The 25,789-nt window shown below is 34.0% G+C and overlaps 1 protein-coding gene across 3 annotated transcripts in view; it reads left to right on the top strand.

The window, feature by feature from the left end:
- LOC126968458 (uncharacterized) overlaps positions 1-25,789 on the top strand; it is a 252,731-nt gene that overhangs the window by 170,028 nt on the left and 56,914 nt on the right. For all 3 annotated transcript variants that reach the window (XM_050813504.1, XM_050813505.1, XM_050813506.1), the window contains 5 exons: positions 3,023-3,187; positions 15,530-15,610; positions 16,778-16,963; positions 20,017-20,145; positions 23,180-23,257. In XM_050813504.1, the coding sequence (XP_050669461.1) occupies positions 3,023-3,187; positions 15,530-15,610; positions 16,778-16,963; positions 20,017-20,145; positions 23,180-23,257 (639 nt within the window). The remainder of the gene's footprint in view (positions 1-3,022; positions 3,188-15,529; positions 15,611-16,777; positions 16,964-20,016; positions 20,146-23,179; positions 23,258-25,789) is intronic.

Below are 25,789 nucleotides of genomic sequence, written 5' to 3'. Positions count from 1 at the left end.
TTTGAAAGCTGGTGCTTCTCGAGTAGTCCTATTGTAATTTGGTACAGATCTGACAGTGGAATCCATGAGAAAATCATAAAAGTCTTAAATTTTGCTATACATACGTATAGCAAAGTGGATGATAAATTTACGCATAACTCAATATCACGCCAACCGATTTCGATGATTTTTATTGGAAAGCATATACTTTAAAGATGGTTTGGTGAGAGTTTGGATAAATTCTGATTACGGAATCCAAAACAAAATAACGGAACACTGTCTCTAATCAAATTGCAAAGTACTTACGTTCATAGCTGCATTGAAAAATTTGGTATATTTACACATATTTAGACAAATTGTTAGTGGGTGTACTTCAAATTCACTAAAAATCATAAAATGAAAAAAATTTTAACAAAAAAACAACCGCCTTCAAAAACACTATTCCAAAACATTATATATATAATGACTGTGCACTTAAAAGTATAAAAATAATTGCGTATTTTTATACAATCTAATTCTTGTTACGATTATTGTTATTTTTGGAATCGGTGTCGGAATCGGTGAAAAATTTTTAAACGCTTAAATATATGTTGACAGATGAGTTAAATGTACAACAAATCAAGATGTCACAGTATGCACAACCCTTACTTTGGTCACACCAAGAACACTATAACATAAAATAAAACATAATTAAAAAAAAAGAAATACCAATAACAACAGAAATTGTACAAAAGAAAAAAATATATGTTTTCATTTTTATTTACAAGACAATATGCAAATTCGAAATGAAAAATAAAACAAAACAAAACATAAAGCATACGTCATTGGGTACTATATGATATTTTCAAACTATAATTATTATATTATTATACTTAGATATAGTAATAATAATTATATACAGCTATAGAATCAGTAGTTAGGATGTCGTAGTATAAGTGATGTTACCGGCAAAGCGCAAATAACTAGTAAGTTCTCGTAAAGTGACTTTAGGCAGGCGGCACATCGCTTGAAGAATACATAATTGATGGGCCCAAAAGGTTCGTGAGTGGTGACCAAGAGTACGAAGATGAAGTACAAGACGTCTCATGGACTTGATCTTATAAAGGTATCGGAGAACTGAATCCAATCTGCTCAAAATCGGTCGCTGTCGAAGTCTTTAATAATAATAATAATAATATATCTTTATTAAAAGGTATGCACCCAGTTAAAATAAAATAATATATGTATAAAGTAAAATAATATAATACAATTTAATTTAAAATTAAATAAATTAAAATACAATTCTGTATTCAGGTCTATTTATTTCCTATTAGCCTCCTGGTGCACTGAACGCCAATAGACTCTAATCGAATCGAATCCTAGAAAGCCTCGAACTATTTTCCATGAATCTGGTTATTATAAACATAACGAATTATCAGTCTAGTACTTAGATTAGACTTAGCAAATAGCGCGATAAAACAAACAAAAATTCTTGAGGTTTATAATAATACTATCTTCATATTCTAATACCAGCAAAAATGTACCACGACTTCTTAGGCAATACAATGAAATGAATAGAAAAATAGAGAACTTAGATATATTTTCCAATAGTTTCCTGGAATTTAAACGTAACCTACGGAATCATCCCAATTAATAACATCCAGTATGGACTATATTTAGAAGTTATTCATTAAATTATCTGGACTTACCGTGATGCGTAAACATAACGACTACCTTTATTATAAACGTTTTTTAATGTAACCAGAGGCAGATCACACACCGCCAGGTTTAGATAGATCCTTTGCACAGGAAGCCGGCTAGATTATGGGTATCACATCGGCGCATGTTTCTGCCGTGAAGCAGTAATGTGTAAACATTACTATGTTTCGGTCTAAAGGGTGCCGTATGTGAAATTACTGGGCAAATGAGACTTAACATCTTATGTCTCAAGGTGACGAGCGCAATTCTAGTGCCGCTCAGAATTTTTGGGTCTTTCAAGAATCAGCTGAACGTCCTGCTCATCTCGACCCATATTTTCATAAAAAAAATAATCATTGAATTCGTTCATTCTTTTTATTTTGAACAGAACAACGTCTGTAAGGTCAACTAGTAATACAATAATATTAATAATAATAATCTAGTCCTTCCCGGTCCGGTCGCTTACATATTCCGACGAATTTAATATGATGAGATTAAGTAGTAAAATTTACATCTGGGCCGTTTTTAAATTTATTCACATCGGATGAAGATGGCGAAGGATACGTCCCATTAATCTATTTCGAAGTACATTGCTTTACGACTATGAGACCATGAAATGACCGTAAAATACTAAGCACCTTGTTATTGTAGGCAATCCATTTGATTTATCCACTCCAACTGTCAGACTTATCACTACGGCGAGGATCAACAGAATGGAACTTAATTTGATTGCCCTCCCGTTTTATTGAGAGCATCGCTTAAAACGATTTATAATTAATAGAGTCATCATTTTAGTACAAATGAATGACGTTAGGACCTCCTAATATAATAGGGGTGACTATTTATAATAATTTTAACCCCCATAAGCAATATGCAAAAGTGAACTATTTTTGAGTTATCGTATTTTGTAGTTTTAGTTTCAAAATAAGTCAAAAATGCAACATTAAAATTTATTTTAAAAAGTATCAATTTAAATTTACCCTCCCTACTTGGGTTTGATTTCCCAGGTTCGAATCCCGGTAGGTGCAAACATTGATATGTTGAATATGAATGTTCGTTTCCGAGTCAAGGTAGTTTATAAATATTTATGTATGTTTAATTTATTTCTATTGTATTAAATATATTGCTGTCTTGTACCCACAGTACAGGCTATGTCTAGTTTGGGGCAAGATGATTTGTGCAAAAGTGTGTCAATATTATTATTATTAAATCTATTTTTCTGATTTATATAGACGATTTAACACTGGTTATTTATCAATATTAAAACAACACTTATCGGTCTTAATTTAATTAAACTTCAACGAAAGAACTTTTCATGTGAAATGACGTCAGAGTTGAAAGGCATCTCATGTTAATCCCGTTTCAGAGTCGACAGGAGTACAGAGCGGCGTTCCTGACCTACTGCGACAGCTCGACCCCGGCTAACCTGGCGGCCTACTACGAGTCTCACAATACCTACGTACAACAATTGACAGCCACCAACGCCATGATTGAACAATACCACAACCACACATTGCCTACTATACTACAGGTATGCAGATCATATTCCTTAGCGTTTTTAATAACGTATCTCTAGTTACGGATATATTGCTTTCATCGTTTAATGACATCTTATCTTTCCACAGTTATGTTGAATATAGTTTGTTATTAGTTATAGTCCAATCCTATCTGTCGATAGGTTATTAAAATGTAAGTAAGCGTAAAAGAATATATTTGTCTACCTCTAGTAAGTTAAACTAAGAATAGATAGGTTATTAAAAATGGCTGTAGATTATTTACACGTCTAGATAGACTAATTGTAAAATACTCTATTTGACTGAAAAGAGTGGCCGCTGAATTTCTTGTATGACTTTCTCTCGAGCTCAACTTTTTCCGAACATATGGGTGATTCAGTAATTTAAAAGAAATACTTATAGTGACGATTTAAAAGCGCTTAGTTTTATCCTAATTAAATAAAGTTTATTTGATTTGACTGTGACAGCTGTAAAAACGTTGGAAAAGAGCTTGACAGTTAACCTCTGACTTGACTTTGAAGAATGCACGCACACTAACACGTGGTAACATACAAATCGCGTGTGTAAGACGAAGCTTGTCACGCACACTACTGTAATAAACCTGGCCTGTCTTCATCGGTTGTCAAACAGCAATAAGCTCTATCTAGATGTATTAATTATCTAAGGCAAATTCTATTAAAGTATTAATCGTAACTTTAGCATTTTATATTTAAGTCAAATAAATTTCAATTCATTTAAGTTCAGTTGATTTCATTTTTATTCAATTATTTACTTATATCTGAATTATAACATTCGACAATTCTGTTTTTACTTTGTATCTTATTTATCATAATACTTTATGAGAAGAATATTTATGAGATTAAAAGGAAAAACGAGAAAAAGCTGAGATCTAAAGAGTGTAGTACTTAGACTTTCCTCAGACATAACTTACGTAAAACCACAGAGTAGTGATGGTTACTTACGTATTAAGTAAAACTTAGCTTAAGTTTTTTTTTGATTTTCTGCATCACTTTATATATTATATTGTAATTGAAATGATTTGTAAAACGGTCAAAATGTAAATCTTGATTTAAAAAAGTAGCAAAATTTAATTGCTGCTCCTTCTCATTAGCTCAACTCTTTACGAAGTAGCAGTAGACTCATAAGGAAAAAATGTTTTTTTGACATTTATGAGTGTCATTTCCGTGACCTACATAAATAAAGTGATTCAGATTCAGAGGTCGAATGACTATATAACGAATACGCTAAACTTTACGTAAGTAAAGTCTGAGCAAACTCTAAGTACGCTCTTTAGATTTCAGCCTAACACTCACTCCGATGAGATTGATGGTAGTAATCACCGCAGCTCATTTTCGTTGATAATAACGTAGGAATCACAAGAGCGTTGCCGGCTTCGTAGATGTACGCGTAGTACGGGCTACGAGCTCTGGAAAGACCCATAAACTAAGACCAACTACGGTCTAAATATCAGGCCAGCAGTTTACTTCCTACGGCTTTATATGCAGCAAAGGTTCATTACCCTGTTGGATTTAGTTAATTATGAATGCCCCTTTTTTATCAGTAGTTACTCGTTAAATTTATATATTTTTAAAATAAACTTTTACTATACGCCTCACAATGCGCAAGTGTGTGGGAGGGTATACTATATTCATTAATAGAATCAAATTGATCAAAATATGGGTTTTTTCATAACTAGAGATACGTAATTTTATATTTTTAGCCTGTATTCTATTAATATGCTGAAGTATTTATGAAAATAATTGCCGTGAAAAAAACTTGTGCAGCCGTCCGAATACCTAATATAGACAATGGATTGATATAAATCTTATTAAATAAGTTTCCATCAGGAGGATGATCCCTATTGCAGGTTTTAATCAAACTTGTAAGCGCTTAAAAGAAATCAATCAAAGTTTATGGATTTTCGAGATTCTATCGTCAAAGTTATGTTTATTTAATTAGTTATTTTTATACAATCCAAACAACATTTTATGTGATTACAATAATTTGTAGCCTAAGGTCGAAATTTAAGCTTAAATGAGATAATTTATTGAATTAGGCGTTACTTTGCGGAAATCCATAATTATACAAATGATTTAAGCTTTCTTTAGTGTTAATTCCGCCAATATTTGTTTTTAAAACAAAGAGTCTCGTGCCAGATTTTGGCGAGACAACACGTCCATAGGATGCCTCGTGTAGAGGAGAAACACGTGTCGAATTGTTTTAAAAACAAATATTGGCGTAATTAACACTAAAGAAAACTTAAATCATTTGTACATAAATGAGATTTTGTTTAGTTTAGTTTATTTTATGAGATTTATTTGATTAGTTGTCACCAATATTGCTTTAAAAAAGATAGATATATCTCTCTCACTGAATCTTTTTATTTACTTCTCTTATTTCTCATTCCTGCAACATAAAAATTTTTACTATCTATAGCTTATCCTCTCAAACAAAATAAAAATACCGTCATATGTCAGTAAAAGGTAAAAATTCGCCACCGACAAAATTTTGGAAAATAACTTTAAAAGTATTTTCAAATATTTCACTGACACTTCACGGGTCTACATATAATAAAAGAAAGCTTTGGACTGAAAGAGAAATACTTTTGGCTTTGGTTTGACAAGGTTCGGTTTGTACATGGCAATACTGTAGTATTATATGTATACATACTTATAATCACGCCTCTTTCCCGTAGGCGTAGTCAGAGACCACTTCTTTCCACTTGCTACGATCCTTACATACTTGTTTCGCTTCGTCCACTTTCATTATTCCTTTCATACATGCTCTTCGGTTTAGGGTACTCTTGACCTGGTCTTTTTAAGACGTCCCTGATTTGGTCTCGAAACGTCCGCCTAGGTCTACCCCTTCCAACACTTTCATTCACACTGGTCTTATATACTTTTTTCGTCAATCGTTCTTCATTTATTCTCTCTACATGGCCAAACCATCTCAGCATACCTTTCTCAATTTTTGTCACAACATCTTCTTTCAGACCACAACATTTCCTTATCTCACTATTTCTTATCCTGTCACTCAATTTAACTACTGTCATACTTCTCAACGCTCTCATCTCAACTGCATTTATTCTGCTATCATGTTTCTTCTGCCATACCCAACTTTCACTTCCGTACACCAGTGTTCGAACTAACACCCCCTCATGCACAGCTAACCTTGTTAGACACCTTCTGCCTGTTCATAAGAGAGTGCAAAGCTCCATTCACCATGTTTCCTTCATTCACTCTTCTTTTAATATCACTCTCATACTTTCCATCTCTTGTAAATTTAAAACCCGGATACACAAACTCATTCACCTGTTCAATTTTTTCATTTTTTTTTAACTTAGATTTAGATGTGGGCGGCGGCTTGTTTTGAAATAAACTTAATCGATTATTCTAATACATTAGTAATGAATTCGTACCAGTCAATGGATATTTGATTTAGAACTAACGTTTCCAGCTACGGTTATTATTCACAAACAGTCCAAGGCATTGAGTAATTAAGCTAGTTGAGTTTCCATTTCGCAATCTGTCAAAATTAATATTTCACCCAAAGTTTACTACTCGTGCTTAAAGCTTTAATAGTATGTACTACAAGTTTTGCAATAAGTTTGATACGGAAAGTTGAGTAATCGAAATGAAAAGCAAAAGCGTAAGCAAAACTGTAAATTATATTAAAAATAATAATAAGAAACTGAAGTACAAATTGTGTTGAAAATAAAAATTTGCTTAATCTAAGAGTTGAATAAGACATACAAGATTCATCAACTCGAACGGTTGGCTGAGTGGAAGAGCGCTCGCATGGAAAGCGAAGGTCGCGGGTTCGAGTCCCGCATCGTTCATAAATTTTGTTTTGAAATTTAATTTGTGTAAAATCTCCTTAGGTGAATTGTTAATACACTGGCCATATTTATTTTTGTATTAGTTGTGTACCAGGAAGAGTGTAAAAGGAACTTTCATTATATGGCCACTTTGTTCTTTTCCGTATGTGTGATCGTCTACAATGACCTCCTTCGTCAAATATAATAAGCAAAAATTAAAATTAAGAGCCTCTTGCAGCTGTTAAAAAAGATGATTCTGTAGCAAGCAAAAGACATACTAAACTTCCAAATTTCCAATAAAAAATGAAATTTCGCGAGTTTTGACACCAAACAAGTAAAAGTCCAAAACCGCATAACCTAACAATATTTTCGACTTTTCAGTACAATATGATCACGGGAAACTTGAAAGTTTAATCTGGAATTTTAAAAAGTTAGTATTTGATGTTTTTTTTTCTTTTACACCTCTGAGTAGAGCCCTAAATCTGTTAAAATAATATTTAAGTGAAAGAGTTCAGATAGTCGATGTAAATGGCAAACGGTCTTCGGGTAAACCTGTGGGAATAGGTGTTCCACAGGGTTCTATTCTCGGTCCTTTCTTGTTTCTTATATATATTAACGATGTACCGTTTGTGGTAGATGATAGCCATGAGATTGTATTGTTTGCTGATGATACTTCACTTATTTTTAAAGTGAAGCAACGTGCGGATATTGATGACGAGGTAAGCAATGCACTCTCAAAGATAATGCGTTGGTTTGAGACGAATAATCTGCACTTAAACAGTAAAAAAACAAAGTGTTTACGGTTCATTACACCAAACACAGCGGAGGTACAAACCAACGTACTTATAAATGACCAGAGATTGGAACTTGTGGACACTACGGTCTTCTTGGGTATCACGTTAGATAAAAAGCTTCAGTGCGGTCCACATATTACCCATCTAGCAGATAGACTCAGCTCTGCGGCATATGCAGTTAGAAAGATTAGAGAGTACGAATGTTGCGACCGCTAGATTAGTGTACTTTAGTTATTTTCACAGCATCATGACGTACGGTATATTACTATGGGGTCATGCTGCTGACATTGATATAGTGTTTGCACTGCAAAAGAGAGCTGTTTGTGCTATATATCAGCTTGGTTATAGACTGTCTCTTAAAGAAAAATTTAAAGAAATAAATATTATGACTGTTCATTGTCAGTACATTTATGAAAATTTAATATATGTTCACAAAAATCGTCACCTTTTTGATCTTAATAGTGATTTTTATTATTATTATATGTATTACTAGAAATAAGGGATTGCTTGTAACTAATTCTAGTAGGCTTCAAAAGATACATAATAGCTTTAAGGGTAAATGTATACACTTCTACAATAAAGTCCCAGCCACTGTTCAGGCATTATCTATAAATAATTTTAAATGTTTTATAAAAAAATGGCTCTGTCGTAAATCTTATTACTCCACTGCTGAATATCTAAATGATCGGACAGCCTGGGACTAGATTGTGATTATTTTATAGCGATAGAAATGACTGTACAATATTGTATATTTTTATTGAAAAGAGCGCAAAAAAAAGAATGCTGGGAGAGTTTCTTGCGCCGCTTCTTCTCTCTCAGAGCGCCATTTGTTTCCGAAGCGGTAGTAGTATCTAGTAGTATAAGAAATGACATCAAAAAGAATTCTAAAGGAATCAATTTTGAGAAAATGAATGCCTTTTATTTTTATGCCTTTTAGTGCTTCCCTAAAAACAATTAGATATAGGATAGGCAGAGCTTTTAATACGAAGGGTATTGCCTCTTCGTCTAGACATCCAATTATTGAGAGAGTAGTCAATGTAGAACTGAGATTCTTGTATGTTCAGAAACATGGTGAAATAGTACACTATTGCAAAGGCCGGGAAGTAGGCAATTGTATGTCGAGTATGAGTTTGAACGTCGGGCCGTTGGCGAGGACTTCACTAAATACGATACAGGCAATTGCCATTTCCCGCCGAGGCATATATAGTGCTTTTCTCAAAACAATGCAGGGAAATAAAACACACTTTTTATATATGATATAAATTAAAAGTAGTTAAATTCTCATAATTTTTCAAGATTATGCCGTTTATAACATGGACTGTACATTTCAGCATGGAATAAATTACACATAATAATGTTTTTGGCTTTTTGATGGCTTGTTAGTTTTATAAATCTCATTAAAATACGCCAAAAATACTGTTTCGGAGAAGATGTTCGTTCACATTTTTCTCGTTTTCAAATTCATAAAATTTTCATATAGGTACTTTCATGTATTTTTCTTTTGACTTCGCTGGAAGCAGGTTTTCCATTGCCAATTTGGCTTCTGATCTTAAATCTGGTGGAGTACAATCAATCACCATTTCACTCTCTGAACCTTTGAAATTCATTTTAATCACTATTAAATTTATATTTATTTAGTAGGTATGTAAATAAAAAATCAAGATAAATTTTCAGCTTTGACGCCATTTTTTTATCATCTGTGCCGACAGGCAAACGTAAACAGACTATTATTATAAGGTATGCCAAAAATGACAAAAGAGATCCGATCAAAAAGTATTTAATAACCCTAGCACGCCGTTTCATACAACATTGCAGGAGCGTTGTAATGTTCCAAATTCAAAAAACGCTCCTGCAATGGATTTTATTTTTCTTTGTCCGAAAATACGAAATACTTCCCGTGTTCTTTCTTCGAAAGCAATGACAATATTTTCATGCATTTTTGAAAAAAAGTATTTTAACATTTAAAAATTTCTAATACACAAAAAGCTACTTTGACATTTAAAAACAAAAAAACGTCATAAATAAAGTAACATTTGTACTTCTTACCTGTTAACTTCTTCTTACAGTTATGTCGGCTAGATGATGGGGATCGACGGCGCCTATTTCAGCCGTGAAGCAGTAATGTGTAAGGATTACTGTGTTTCGGTCTGAAGGGTGAATTAATGGGCAAATGAGACTTGACAATTTAGGTCTCAAGGTGACGAGCGCAAGTGTAGTGCCGCTCAGTATTTTTGGGTTTTTCAATAATCTAGAGTGGCACTGCATTTTTATGGGCCAGGCGTATCAATTACCATCAGGTGATCTTCCTACTCGTCTCATCCCTTATTTACATTAAAATAAATACAAAAGATCGCTTTAGCAGATTGACAAATCTCTCTCTCTGTCTCATGTCTGAGGATTGTGGTCAGCATTATGGTTGCATCTGGTCAGTCCATCTTGTTGGAGAACAACCGCACGATATTTTCCCTTCGGTATTTCCGATCACAATTATCTTCTCTAAGCTTTCGTCGACCCAGCGCATTGTGTGGTCAAAATATGAAAGAATACGTTGTCTGCAAATTGTGTACAGGCGATATTAATGACAAATCACCCACTAACAAATCGACAGAAATTGTAAAATTTTTAATAACATCCTAGCGTCCTAGTTTCATTTTTAATTGTAATTCAAGAGAAATCACCTTATATTTCATTCAACTGTCAACAAATAACGTTTTACAGATAACCCATTTGTCTATCTTAAATTATAAACTGCTTTTGCAAATATCCTGTGACAACTTCCCCTTTTAAATTAATTAAGTAATCTGATAACGCTCGGGCTATCAATTCGGGCAATATTTCACAAACCCTTGGAGTCCTCAAATAATCAAAACGAATCTCTTGATATTTGTTGTAATAAATTCTATTTATGATAAAATCTTGAAGCTCTAGACACGAACAGATTTTAATTAAAACTGACGTTCATGTAATTGAAAACTAGAGCGCCCTAGGCGAAGCTGATTTTGCAATTATAATGTGAACAGACAATCATGTTTTAAATTTATAATCTCGGCACGTTCGATGATCTGATATACATATATGTATATGAATTAGGTCTTCATTATATTATCAAAGAGTTGTATATATATATACTAATACATAATATTATATTAAACACAATATAACAAGGGGCACACTCAAAGTTTTGCACTTCTAGCTAAGGGACTTCTACCTAACAATTGGCGGAACATCATTTGTCAATTGCTTTTTATCACACATCAAAGTTCTACGTACGCAACGAAATTGGAATTAAGTCGAAAAGATTTTAGAGCGATGATTTTTTATGATTTTAAAAGGTTCTCTCTTCTCAAGACTGTGCCGCTCGTCTTCAAAATGCTTTTGGGAGAGAAGCACCTTGCTTGAGCTCCGTGAGGCGATGGTTAGCTGAACTTGAGAGAGGTCGGGCTTTTTCACATGACGAATTTCGTGCAGGGCGGCCTTCGTGGCTACTGTTAAGCGGCTAATTGAAGAAAACCCGCGGATTACCTATGAGACAATTCGAGGACTATTGGGGATTGGTATAAGACAAATTCAGAAAAATTTATACGAAGAATTGAAAGTTCGGAAACTTTGTTTTCGTTGGATCCCTCATGAACTGACAGCGGAGCAGAAGCGGGCTCGCGTGGAATGGTGCTCACAGATGCTAATGAAGTACGACCACGGACATCCTAATGCTGTTTATGACATTGTCACAGGAGACGAAACGTGAATCTACTATTTTGATCCCGAAAAACCACAGGAATCTTGTGAATGGGTGTTTGAAAATGAGAACAGGCCAACAAAAGTTAGGCAGGCGAGAAACGTTGGTAAAAAATGATCGCATCTTTTTCTCAGCTACGGATCCCATCTGCATAATTCCACTTGAAGATCAAAAGAGTGTTAATGACGAGCGGTATTCTAACATTTGTTTACCCAGGGTGTTAAAAAAGTTCGCGAAAGACCACCAAAAAGCCGCGTTCTCCTACATCATTACAACGTTTCTTCACACACGGCCAACAAAACTAAGTCATTTTAAGCTTCTGAAAAAGTTCAACTCTTCACCCATCCTGCACATAGCCCCGACCTAGCACCCTGTGATTTCTGTATTTTCCCCAAAATCAAAGATTTGATGAGAGGTTTCACTTTTACCAATTGCGAAGAGGCAGTGATAGCGTTCAATCAGCACGTAGAAAACATGCCTTCAGATCTGTGATCCTCCTGTTTTAAAAAATGGTTGGATCTCATGAAAAAATGTTTGAAAAGCACTAAACATAATATTTTGGTTATAAACATGTTGTTTTTATAAGTTACGCTAAACGTTTAGTTAGTGTGACCTACGTATAAACCTTTTATCTACGTGTGGATTTTAATTAAACAATTAAAAAAATCAAGATAAAATAGGTCTTGTAAATGATATGATTTAAATTATATCGGCCTCACAAATAAAGTTGGTATAATGTGTTATACCTGAGAATAAACCAATAATATACTAACCTTATTCATAATAGTCTGCTAACTTAAAGCATTGCTAATTCTCACTCTGTCTTCTTCTATTGACCTAAGTCAGAATGAGAAAAAAACACTCCTAAGCGGCTGTTTAAAGTTAGCGGACCATTTTGAATAAGGGGGTAAATGTTTATAAATAGACATATTGCTTATGATTGGTCTATTCGGACGTATAACGTTTCCCGCGTTTATTTGCAAGGCTGCTATTGGCAACAAGACATTCGGAAAACTTCAGAATTATCATTGAATTCTTAGAAATTGTATTGCAATTAATTTTATAAATTATTATTATTTAATAAAAACTAGATTAGATTAGATTATTTCCTTTCACTCAGTATATAAGAATAAAGTCTAGATAATGATAAAAAAATGAATAATAATCTATTCATAAAAGGATCATGAAAGTCCCTTAAGTCAACAACGCTTGCAATCTTTGTACCAATTTCGTAAACATAAGCTAAAATATAAATATTTGAGTTTTGACCGTTTTAAGCTAATTATAAAACCATAAAAACGAATTAATACCAATTACTTTCATTGAGAAAACTCATATGTTCTAAAATATAACTATTTTTCATCTTTTTAGAAAGAAATGTGTAAAATAAAATACAAATAATTTGTACTTACAATATATACAGTACAAATTGTTTCAAAATCGTTCAGATACATTTACTGAGATCATCCTAACGTTAAGTATTCTTTTGCTAAACGCTAAATGATACTAATTTCATGAAAATTAGATTCAGCTTTATGAAACAACAATAAACAGAGACAGAAAATAATACTATCAATAGAGGATTAATGTTTATCTTTATAGAGGCAAATAAATTTATCACAAACTGACTCATCGCAAGATCTAAAACTATTGACTTGTTTATTTTTTTTACGAAAATAAAGAGGGATGAGTCTAGCAGGACGTTCTGCTGATGGTAATTGATACGCCCTACCCATTAGAATGCAGTGCCATTCAGGACTCTTGAAAACCCAAAACTTGGGAGCAGCACTACAATTGCGCTCGTCACCTTGAGACATAACATGTTAAGTCTCATTTGCCCAGTAATATCACTAGCTTAGCTATCATTTCTTTGTTAATTGGATTATCCCTTACCTGACTAAAGTAATTTAGTACTAAAAAATTACATTAAATTCGTCTTCTTAAAAAAGCTTCAATGTATTTGCATTATATTCGTTCTTAAAATGCTAATTAAACGTTTTAAAACGTTAAAAATATTTGAAGTACAACAATACGAAAATAATAGTCCATTTGTTAGACTCACACTTTACCATTACACGTAAAATAATAAATATATGCGAAGATTAAATAAAACAATGTTTCTGTGCCTGTCTTGAAGAGCAAACTCTAATTATAAGTTCTGAACAGAATGTCACGAACGTCACTCGAATCTGTTCGTTACGTCCGCGTCGTTGTCTGTTGGCTTTCCAACTTTATGTTTACTTGACTCTCTACCTGACATGACCAATAAAACTGTAACATACTTTTTCTTTCAAGTTACAAATGCTGAAATTTTTATTGAAAAAGAGTTTTGATATTTCAACAGACACATACTGACTGCTATAAATGTACGAACTAACTTTATAAGTCTTTTAAAGTTTGATTCACCAGTTGAATGATATATTTTAACTTAGTAACATGGGCTGTATTTCATTAAAGATAATCCTACTAATATTATAAATGTGAAAGTTTGTATGTTGGGATGTATGTTTGAACTTCTTTAACGCAAACACTACTGAATGGATTTTGATGAAACTTTGCAAGAATATAGCTTACACACTAGAATAACATATAGGCTATAATTTACAAAAATATTATGTGAATTATCGATACATTTAAATAAAATTGGAGTGTCTGTTTGTAATATTGAAATAACCGTTTTTTACTAAATGTATATTATGAATACATATACGGTACATACACCAAAATATTTTTTTTTTTACAATTTTTGTCTGTCGGTCTGTCTGTCTGTTTGTTTCGGCTAATCCGGCGACTTTTATTGGCAGGTAGCTGATGTAATAAGGAGTAACTTAGGCTACGTTTATTTTAACGATCTAACTCTAAAAAAAATTTATATGGCAAAACAACGTTTGCCGGGTCAGCTAGTATATATATATATATATAGCCAGCATTGTTTTGCAATACTTTGCTGATAAAAAGAGGAGGTGGCACTACTGCCTTTGATTCGTATATAATGGCATTCTTGACGATACCACATTTTGTGAATCGAGTGACAGCGCCAAGGCTATCTAAATGTTATCTTAAGATTCGAAAGTCTACATGCAGAACCCACAAAAACCGCGCTAAATAGAAATTAAACGCGGCTCGGCCACGAACTGAGTGGACAAAGATGAGCTGACAGAAATTTAGGAAGCGAGAAATATCTTAAATGAAAATAATGATCTTGGCTCGACCTAATAATAGTTGCCAGCGAAACAAATTGAAAGACACTACAAAGGCCACTAGAATCGGGCGAACCAAGGGCATGAGCACTGACGCCTCGCTCCGCTCGAAACTCGCAACCGATGGGATGACTCGCACAGCGAGTAACCATGGAAATTATCGTTGCAAGTTAAACGGACTCATTAATGACCTTCCTTTTTTCGCGGTCGAGCCCCGGCTTAAGGGTGTACGCCACCGAGGTATCGGCTATCGCTGAACCCCCGACAAAGCGACCGGGTTAACCGTGTTTCGCTTCCACACGAGGCATTTTCAGGTGATGTAATGTCATGATTATAAGGAGAGTGCCAAAGCTATTTTATAAACAAATATTATTAATCAAACAATCCCGCTAAGTTTCTAGCGCCCATTTTTCGTTAAAGGTCTGACGCATATATTTTCGAATGGCATATATACCTAAACGCGAATTTATAGGCACGTAAGTACTTATAAAATATATCAATGGGGTTTTTATGCAGATTTTTTTAATTATACTACCCCATTGTCGTTACTACCAGGTGCCATAGCTAGCATAGCACATCAAATCTTACAGCATTCAATGGATGACCACAACCAGTTGCGCCACCGTGGTGTCCCGGTGAAATATATCCTTAATATTCGTATTTTACAACCTATGAGACACATTTCTAGTGCTTACTATTCTATCAGAGCTACTGTGAGGCGTAGTCGGACTTATGAAGTATAAAAAGAAACTAAAGTTAGTAAACACATTTGATTTATTATGTGTCATTTATTTTTTGTCATTTACTTTCAGGAATTAGAGGAGATCTTGACGGACGTAACAGCCGCTGTCAGCGACGCTATTTGTCAGGAAGGAGAAATCATTTCTGAAAAGGTAACTTCGTATATTTCGCCAAGTTAGTTACTATTACGTCGCTCACATTTCGAGACCAAATTTGTCAAAACATGTAAAAGTTGAACTTTAGTGTGAAAATAGTTTTTGGTAAAATCTTTTTGTAAATGTACTTAAGAATGCCATATAAACGAATTACACATAAAGACATCTCGTATCAAATAATAATTAAGAACCTTTTTAATTTTTTGTTTTTATGTGACGTGATATCAGTACCCAAAATTTATGAACGATGCGGGACTCGAAACCGCGACCTATCGGGTTCCGTCCGAGCGCTCCTTCCAACTAGTTCATAAATTTTGGTTACAAATTTAATTTGTATAAGAACCTTTATCTAAAATGATTACTCATGTCTAACGGTATTATGCATGTGATAATAAAGATATCCTCGTTACATTTCCACCTAAAGAAGTTCTCTTACCTTAATTAGATTGTCGAGTGCAGACATCCGCTAGGGTAGGTATTTAGCGAACTTCTTGAATGGCTATATGAAAATAATATTCAGCATTCTCTTTGTGTTAATCCCGATGAGAATAGTTCGCATTTAATCTCTTTGAAACATGAATTAATATTTAGTATTGTAATGATGAGAGGTTAATTATAATTGTTTCTTATCCCACGGATTTATTAAACGTTATATAAATATTAAACTTAGTTAATAACATTTATCAACATCTTTATGGATTGCTGAAATTTATGTCATATCTTAAATCATTAAAGCTTCTCGTTGCAAATATCACAGTGTGAAGACGTAGGTTTTCAACCAGTGTGTCTTGCTAGTGATGACTTACGGTACGCAGGCGTGATCGCTTACTATGGGCCTTATAAGAAAGCTCATGGTCGCTCAGAGGGCAATGGAGAAGGCTATGCTTGGAGTTTCCCTGCGAGATCGAATCAAAAATGAGGGGATCCGTAGGAGAACCAAATCTACAGACATAGCCCAAATTATTGCAAAACTAAAGTGGGCACGGCACATAGGTCAACAGTTGGCCGGCGGAGCAGTAAATTTTGCTACAATCAATGTAATTTTCATTATATTAACTTTATGTTTCGGTATCAACACCTATGAACCACGAGTAAAGCCGATTTAAATAAATAAAATATAAATGAGCTGGTATTAATAGGATACTAATGAGTTTTTTTTTATAGTGTAACAACCAACTGAGAAGATACGAGTCGCTGTGTGCTCAAGCCCGCGCGGTGTCGAGCACGGCAGACCTGGCTCACCTCGCCAGGACCCTGCTCAACAACCAGCCACCGATGAGGACACCCAAACGAGCATTCGCGCCGCCCTACCCACCAGAACCTGGCGACCCTCCGATAGATGTTCCAGCGGTACACTTAATTATATACTAAACCTCGTAGGACATTCGTCGACTATTTGAAAACAAAAAAGGTCCAAACGCACCCGGAACCGGCCGGCATGTATGAAAAGAGGAAAAAATGTAGAGGGAGCGCGCGAGGTTTATAAGGATAGAAGCAGGTGGCGTTGGAATTAAACAGAGTGGTTTATCATAAGTTTACTCAATGAATAGATTACTTATAGAAATCTAGTGAAGACAAAATAGAAACTTAGATAACCTAGTGCCACAAACTGGTCATTTCTGGTAAAATATCTTATCTAAAAAGATTAATTATGTATCTTAGCAACTAGGTATAAAGAATATCGTGAAATATTGATTGTTGGCAGTCTATTAAAAAAATAGATAAATATATTTTGGATTCGACGATTTGTATAATTTCTGAAATACTGAGTTGTTTAGCTATAATGCCAAGCCTCTAATCGTGGGGCAATTTTAAAACGTCTCGTAAGCATTTCGTGCCCTATGAAATATTTAAATAATGCGGCTTCGATGAGTATAGCTACTTAAAAACTACTCGCTTGATTGTATTGAAATAAAACTTTAAACTACTAAGTGATTTTATTTGATTGTATTTTTTTCTTGGAAGAGGGGGGAAATCGAATATACGGCTTGATGTATGTCTTGATGGTGTGTGATCACTGAGGCCAATACTCTAATGTAATCTAACAGCAGAGGAATAACAAGAGCGTTTACCTTACTCGTATTAAGTGTCGAATACACGTATATATTAATTTAAATACCGAAAACACATAAGTACTTGACGGGCGAGGATCGAACCGGGGGCTTTGTGGTGAGAGTAACGGTTCAGCCAATTCAGCCGATTACGCCTGCCTCCCAGAGAAGATATTAAAATACTTCCCTGACTACATACATTTACTTTTACCCTCTCATACTTTTCGTAGACTTAGTAATCTTGTCCTGACTCTTCTTCCGATATAGGATATTTGAGAGTCGAGCGCTTCAATTTGGATCAGACTTGTAGTAGCCGAGAAGAACGGTCATATATGACACATTTTCACAGTTATTATCGCGTGAAACCAATTATAACTTACTTTTATTTTTAAGTTATCTATTAGTTAAATAATATCGGCTAGTTCAACCTTTTTCTAACATTTCTATCAATGTTCGTTGTATAATGTTAATATCAACATGTCTAAGCCACCTCAATAAATATTTATAAGCGAGAATTTGCGCTGTTTTACCGATTTGGTTCTGATTCGGTCACCTTGAGACATAAGATATCTAACTCTCATTTGCCCAGTAATTTCACTAGCTACGGCGCCCTTCGGACCAAAACACATTACTGCTTCACGACAGAAATAAGCGCTGTTGTGGTACCCATAATCTAGCCGGCAACCTGTACAAAGGAGCCTCCCACTGGTAAATCTCATATCTTATCTCTCGAAGTTTCTATCGCAATTGCAACGCCATTCAGAATTGTAGGTTCGATCGAGAATACTGAACTACAGTGCATTGTAATGGGCACGGCGTATCACCTACCATCAGATTGCTCGTCTCGTCACTACAATTACATTATACATGAACAAGCTTTTCATAAATATAGAGTCTATGGATCTTCAACAATTATAAGACTCAACGATAATAATTAGCGATTGCATTTAAAGAACAAGCAATACAAAATTCTAACTTATTTTATATAATAACGACTTAACATAAACTTAACCAAGATAAGATAAAAAGCTAGAATTAAAATTGCAAACAATATGGTTAAACTGGGGATGTTTTATGCTTCGTTCATAATGCAATTGTTTCTGTTTGAATAAATGTACGAGACACAATAATTGTATCAAAAGGAACTCTTTCTTTGATATTCATAAACAATTACGCTATAAGGCTACTGACAAACGAGTGGCGAACCGTATTTTTATTTATTCAGGTATAGGAAACAAACAGTATTATGATAAATGTGAACAAATCTTAAAACTCACACTATCACCAGTGAATTTTCCAGCAATTATAATCTATATATATAAAAGAGAATGTATGTTTGTATGTTCCCTAATAACTCCTAAACTATTCGACCGATCTCAATGACATCTTTTGTAATATATTCGTTGAAGCTAGGAGGGTTTACATTTATAGTTTGTTGTGTATATCCCACCCACGCATTTACCATATCTCTCGAACCGTTTATTGACAGAACAACGTCCGTCGGGTCAGCTAGTATATTATAATTTTATGTAGACTATATATATATTTATATCTGTTGTTTACTATGTTGCCTATCTTATATATATATATATAGCCTAAAAGTCATAACGTCATAATATCCTAATTTAACCCATAGAAGAGGAATATACTACTTACGTATTAATTCGAACTGAAATAACATTTAACTAGTTATTTAACTATTTAAGCTAATAGTTATAACGTAAAAGTAAATTGATATAGTATTAAAGTCAAGCCGTTATTAATTGATTAAATAAAGCTGCAGAACTTTTGTGTGAAAGTTCTTTTTATTGTGGACTTTGGTAAAATAATATATTGTTTAACAAATAGTTTCTGAATCCATTCGCGTTAAAGGCCTCTTTCTTTTTTACAATTGGCAATGAAACTCATCTGGAAATTTATAATATTTTAAAATAACTTTTGTATTGATAATAAATAATAATGAAAAGTCATATTTATAATACAGCCCATAAACCTAGCTGACGCGAAAGTTCAGATATCAGAATAAAATTATAAACAACACAATTTTATCTATAAATGTGAGTCGACTACCTGTTGATAAGGCGTCATTGCTTATGACAGTTCTATTCAAATATGTATATATTATACAATAAAATTATTTCAGGTGGTATATATAGTGGTTAATTAATTCAGATTGCAGTAATTAGCTAATATTATGTATACATCTCAATTTATATATAACTATTCATTTAGGAGGTAATTATATTTCAAAAGCAGACAATCTTCATTTTTTCCTTCAATTATTCATTGTTGTATGTGATTTACGAATATGTTACAATACATACGGTTTATAAATCAAGTTTTTGTTTACAGGAGACAATGCCTCCAGTTCTCCGGGGTGAGATGTTGCTCGACAGAATGGGGGGAGGTCAAGCTCGACTCACTTACGAACAGCTCTGGAAGGACGCTCAGGACCTTGAAATACAGATAAAGCAATTGCAGGTTGTGACAGACTTCTATTACTTATTTATTTATTAAGGAAACAAACAGATACATCACTATAGTACAAAATTAAATTAAGTAAATATACAAATTACAATATTGGATATATCCTAGAATAGTTTCACTGAGAACACAAAAGAATACAGTTTTACAGACATGACAACAGAACGATAAGATAAGTAAACAATAGATATTTAGGCGAATACACAGTATTATATAAATCGAGACACAGACAGGGATATAATAATGAATAAAGATACAAGGTTTAAGGTAAGGACAGTAATTGTTGTTTTAACTTAGTCTTAAATGCAGCAGTAGAGGAGTGCGAAAACAGGTCGACATTAATGTAAGAATCTAATGATGAACACATTCTGTGAAGAGGCGCGCGAAACCCAATATTGGTTCTAGGAGTCAGTAGGTTGAAAGTTCTGTGTGTGCGTAAAAACCTGGCAGGAACATTGAATGGCAAAAGCTGGAGAAGTTCAGGACAAGCTAGTTCATTGACACATGTTTTTCTTAAGGTGACACAGTCTATTAAGTGACGTCTTTGGCTAAGTGAAAGTAAATTGTATGTTTTTAAAAGTTCATTGTAGTTAGCCCTACCACAATTCATACGATAGTTTAAAATGCGTAAGAATTTCTTTTGTACAGCCCCTAGTTGTGTAACATACATAGCATAGCATTAGCGTTAATTATATTGAGACAGTGGCTGTAAGTGTCGTATCCATTATTTTTTTCTGCTGTGAATACCTTGAAGAAGCTAGTGAAATCACTTGGCTAATGAGACTTAACATCTCATGTCCCACAGTGACGAGCTTAATGCCATTCAAGAGTCCCGAGCGGTACTGCATTGTAATGGGTTGGACGTATCACTTATTCAATTTCAAATATTTTTATTCAAAATAGGATTTGAAACCATTTATTGAAAGTCTGAAGAACTATTAATTCGAATAGGTATGCCCCTGATACTAGAAGAACGGGCGCAAGAATCTTAGTCGATTACTAATTTTTTTTAATAATATAATATCGTACAGTAAAATTTATTATTAAAAAGCCTGAGGGCGGTCGCTCCAATCCCATTCTGTAGAATCATTAAGAAAATAATTTATGTTATAGTAAACCTTTCTCACTCAAACGTTTTTTAACAATTCTTTTGAATTTTGTAACACATTTGTTGTGTACATTTTCTGGGATTCTGTTGTCGAAGCTTATACATCGCCCAACAAAAGACTTATAGTGACTTAGCCGAGTAGTAGGCATAACAAGGTTATGTTTGTTCCTGGTGTTTACATTACGATTACCACAGTCTCTAGCAAATTGAGAGTTAAAATGTTCATTTCTTTAAACCTTTCTCTTAATATTTCTTTAGAACATAGGTAATAAATAGCGCGAATAGCCCTCCTCTGCAGCACAATGATGGTATTAGCATCAGCTGCATTGCCCCATAACAATATACCATAGGAAATAAAATTAAATTAAATTTATTTATTGCGTTGAATACAGTATACATTATAGATCTTATATTTATTGTAGTGTCTTCTATTCGGCTAATTTAAATTTGCATGCAAAAGTTGACTTAAAATATAAAAAATCCTTAGCACTATAAAAAAAATTGTTGATTAACCATTTATACAGGAGTCCAGTAGATCGTTTTTTTGGTAAGTTTTTTATTTCAAGAGGTAGATGATTAAATAATTTTATACACATTGCGTAGCTAATATTTAGGTATAATGTTAGGACATAATACTATGAAAATAACTATAATAAACATTACCATTAGGTGAACCTTTTACAGATCTTGTCACTTTTTCACAAAAAAAAATTATAATAAGCATACTTATTATTTATATACTCACAAAACAACCAATAAATGTGTTTCACGTACACATTTATTAGTTATTTCGTAACAGTAAGGCTGGGTTGCACCAACTCAATTTAGCAATAAAAAACATGGTAAAGTACCGGTTAAGCAAAAATGCGTCGCACTATTAGACAATTTTTTTTTTTTCAAATCAAATCAAATCAAAATATTTTATTGCAAATCACATTTTACAGTAGGATGGTTGGTACATTAATGGGTAGACAATATGTGACAATTTTTAGATGACGTCATCATAATTTTGACGACCCTCACGACCCTCAGTACTGAGGATTACGATGCAGGGAGGAGGAGGATGCCATGGAATACGATGGTGCAACACATTCCGCAGTCTATGTTAAAGTCAGCATTACTATTAACGTTAAATTTGACTTAAATCTTAACTATAACAGCTAATATGAACCCAGCCTTATGTTCTAAAATGTATCATGTGTTTTAAAATCTAATAAAGATGACAGCTAGTGTTTGTCATTGTCAAACTTTGTGTAAACAACCGTTAGGAATGGTCAAAGAAGAGGCCCAATTATTATTGTTTGGAGTCACGCGATGTGCGTAGTAACAACATTTATCTCTGCTCTCTCAGCTTTTATTATATATTATAATGCTAATAGTTTTAAGTTGAAATATGAAATGGCAAACATCAAACAAATCATTTATTACTGCCAGTTCGACAGCCGATATAACAGCAATTTTTTAAATGGACTACATAGCTTATATCATTTTACGTGATGGTATTTAAGAATTGAATTTGAAATATACTTATTACATAATAATCTGTTACTTTCGATTACAGCTACAACAACAAAATTTAATAATATGTAAATATTATTATATTCTTATGTATGTAATTTTGTAACAATAATTGGTGTTTTACGAATCGATAAACGATAGGGCTCAATGACTTTTGCAACTTTAAGGTTAGTTCGCTTGCATACAGAGTCCAACTAATAATAAATCATTTTATGATAGGAATTTCAATTCAGAAAAAATTTTGGGAAAATAAAGGTAACATTACTTAAAACCTATTTTAACAAGTCCAGAGCATTAAGTACTTAGTTGGTTTGCTTTATGAATAAAGATTTGATTTTTTATTAACTTATTTCCTAAAGTAGCATAATTCATGAGCAACAAATAAAATTCATTGCTTAATTATAGGATGGCTTGGACGCGCTAGCCCGCTTGCAGAATCGAAGCCTCGAGAACGCCATCTACGGGAAGGTGAATGAAATTCAGGTGAGTGAATATTCATATTATATATGTAGTCATATTAGTATGTAGTCGTTCCGATGGTTAATTCGTCCTACTAGTTACCAGTAGTTTACCAGTAGATTCTTGAAACATTCTGAGCGTCACTACAATTGCGCTCGTCACCTTGAGACATAAGATGTTAAGTCTCATTTGCCCCTGTAATTTCACTAGCTATGGCGCCCTTGAAACCCAAACACAGTATGCTTACACATTACTGCAGAAAAATGCGCCGTTGTAGTATCCATAATCCAGCCTAAATCCTGCACAAAGAAGCCTCCCACGAAAGCTCACTCGAAGTTACCATTGTTGTTTTACTAAATCTAAATTGCTTCAAATACTATTAAAAGGGTTATTTATATGGTCATATATATTATGATGTTTTAAGGTTGTCAACTATTAAGGTTGGCAAACGTCAAAATTTGGGGAAACTCATCGTCCAACATTTTACGTTCGATCTTTTTACGAGAATTCTAAATCGGAATGTAACTTGTGACTTATCACAGTCGGAACTGAACCGTCAATTTGTGTTACAAAAATACGAAATTTAACTTTTTGATATAAGGTCTCTTTGATTCTATTCTCCTTTTTTTTTACGAGAATAGGGCTACTGGTCTGACCGGGATAAACACATAACATGTATCGCAATGGATCCAGTTTTATGCATAAGTTCTTTATAGTAAAAAAAAATATTGAAATCATATTCAGAATTCCTGATAAAATGTAATATTGAAAACTCTGTATCGCGTCAAGCTTTATTTCACTATAATGCATATTTTCATGCAGCTTTGAAAATATGCACCGACAAAGAACAGGAAAATATTCCAAATTCATATTTTATTTTGAACATATTATAAAACTGACATGATATGGAAATCGCAATATTGTGTTGAAACCCGGACTTACTTTTGACGTGACTGTATAGAATTGAAACGGCTTTTATCGGATATTCTTCGTATTATGTGAGTCTACCGAAGAATGGATTTACAGTTTCAAAATATATTTATTCAGTAAGACCACACGGATCATATTGAATGAATATAATATATTACAACGTTACAAGTTTCAGGAGCTCTATTACCAAAATGGAAATACGAAGTTTCGGTTGACGAATCGTAAATTTTCCTATTACGAAAGTGTTTCGGATCCGAAGATCTGTACGAAGTTCGCAATTACACATTTTGCCTTTCGTTTCAATTATTCCCAAATTCCCTTGACATTTACATTTCGTTGTTCGACATTATTATGATTGTAAGTACAACGTCACTTTTTATGATTATGTCTATTGTTCCGAAACGAAATACGTCCGCACTTTTCGGAGCCGAAGTTCATTCGTAATAGGATTTAATTCGAAGTTCGTCGTTCTTTCGTTTCAGACCGCAACTTCGGCTTTCGATTTTGGTTATAGACATCCTGCTAACTATTACGGCTTATAAGATTCAAATCGTTGCTAGATGGACAGATGGACAGTGGTGTTTAAAGTTCCCGTTAATTTTCTTTCGGGTACGAAACTAATAATAATGCTAAAGTGAAAAAAACGACTACTATATTTTGATCACGTAGGGTAACCCAATATTTATTGATAATTATGAATTATAAGTATTAAAGTATAATTATAATTACTAATGAAGTACTTTCTTATAATATGAATGAGCTCGATGTGCGTACTTATAACAATCAGTACTGATAAACTGAGTATTCCACCTGCAATATTAAACATTCAATATTTAGAGACCATTAAATATATACGCATCATTGAAACGAGATGAACAAGGATAATTTGCTTTCGTCAATGATATTTTATGGATTTTGTATTACATGATGTTTGTTTTATAATTATAATGTTAGCACTTTTAAAAATATATTTAAATAGTTTTGTAGTAAACCTCTTTTAGGCGCGGTAATTTTTTTTTTTTATGGAATAGGAGGACAAACGAGCGTACGGGTCACCTGGTGTTAAGTGATCACCGCCGCCCACATTCTCTTGCAACACCAGAGGAATCACACGAGCGTTGCCGGCCTTTGAGGAAGGTGTACGCGCTTTCTTGAAGGTACCCATGTCGTATCGTCCCGGAAACACCGCACAAGGAAGCTTATTCCACAGCTTTGTAGTACGAGGGAGAAAGCTTCTTGAAAACCGCACTGTGGAGGACCGCCACACATCCAGATGGTGGGGATGGTATCCTAACTTGTGGCGTGTCGTGCGATGGTGAAATTCGGCGGCAGGAATCAGGTTAAACAGCTCTTCGGAACACTCCCCGTGATAAATGCGGTAAAAGACACACAATGAAGCGACGTCTCTACGCAGCGCCAAGTGATCCAGCCGTTCACAGAGCACTGAGTCCCCGACAATTCGAGCTGCTCTACGTTGCACGCGGTCAAATGGATCGAGCAGATACTGGGGTGCACCAGACCAGAGATGACAGCAATACTCCATGTGTGGCCGGACCTGCGCTTTGTAGAGCGCTAGAATGTGGGCCGGCTTGAAGTATTGCCGTGCTCTATTGATGACGCCCAGCT

This window comes from Leptidea sinapis, chromosome 15, assembly GCF_905404315.1.
Source record: "Leptidea sinapis chromosome 15, ilLepSina1.1, whole genome shotgun sequence".
Lineage (NCBI taxonomy): Eukaryota > Metazoa > Arthropoda > Insecta > Lepidoptera > Pieridae > Leptidea > Leptidea sinapis.
Note: the sequence above shows the minus strand (reverse complement) of the source record. Positions and strands in the feature narration are given on the sequence as shown.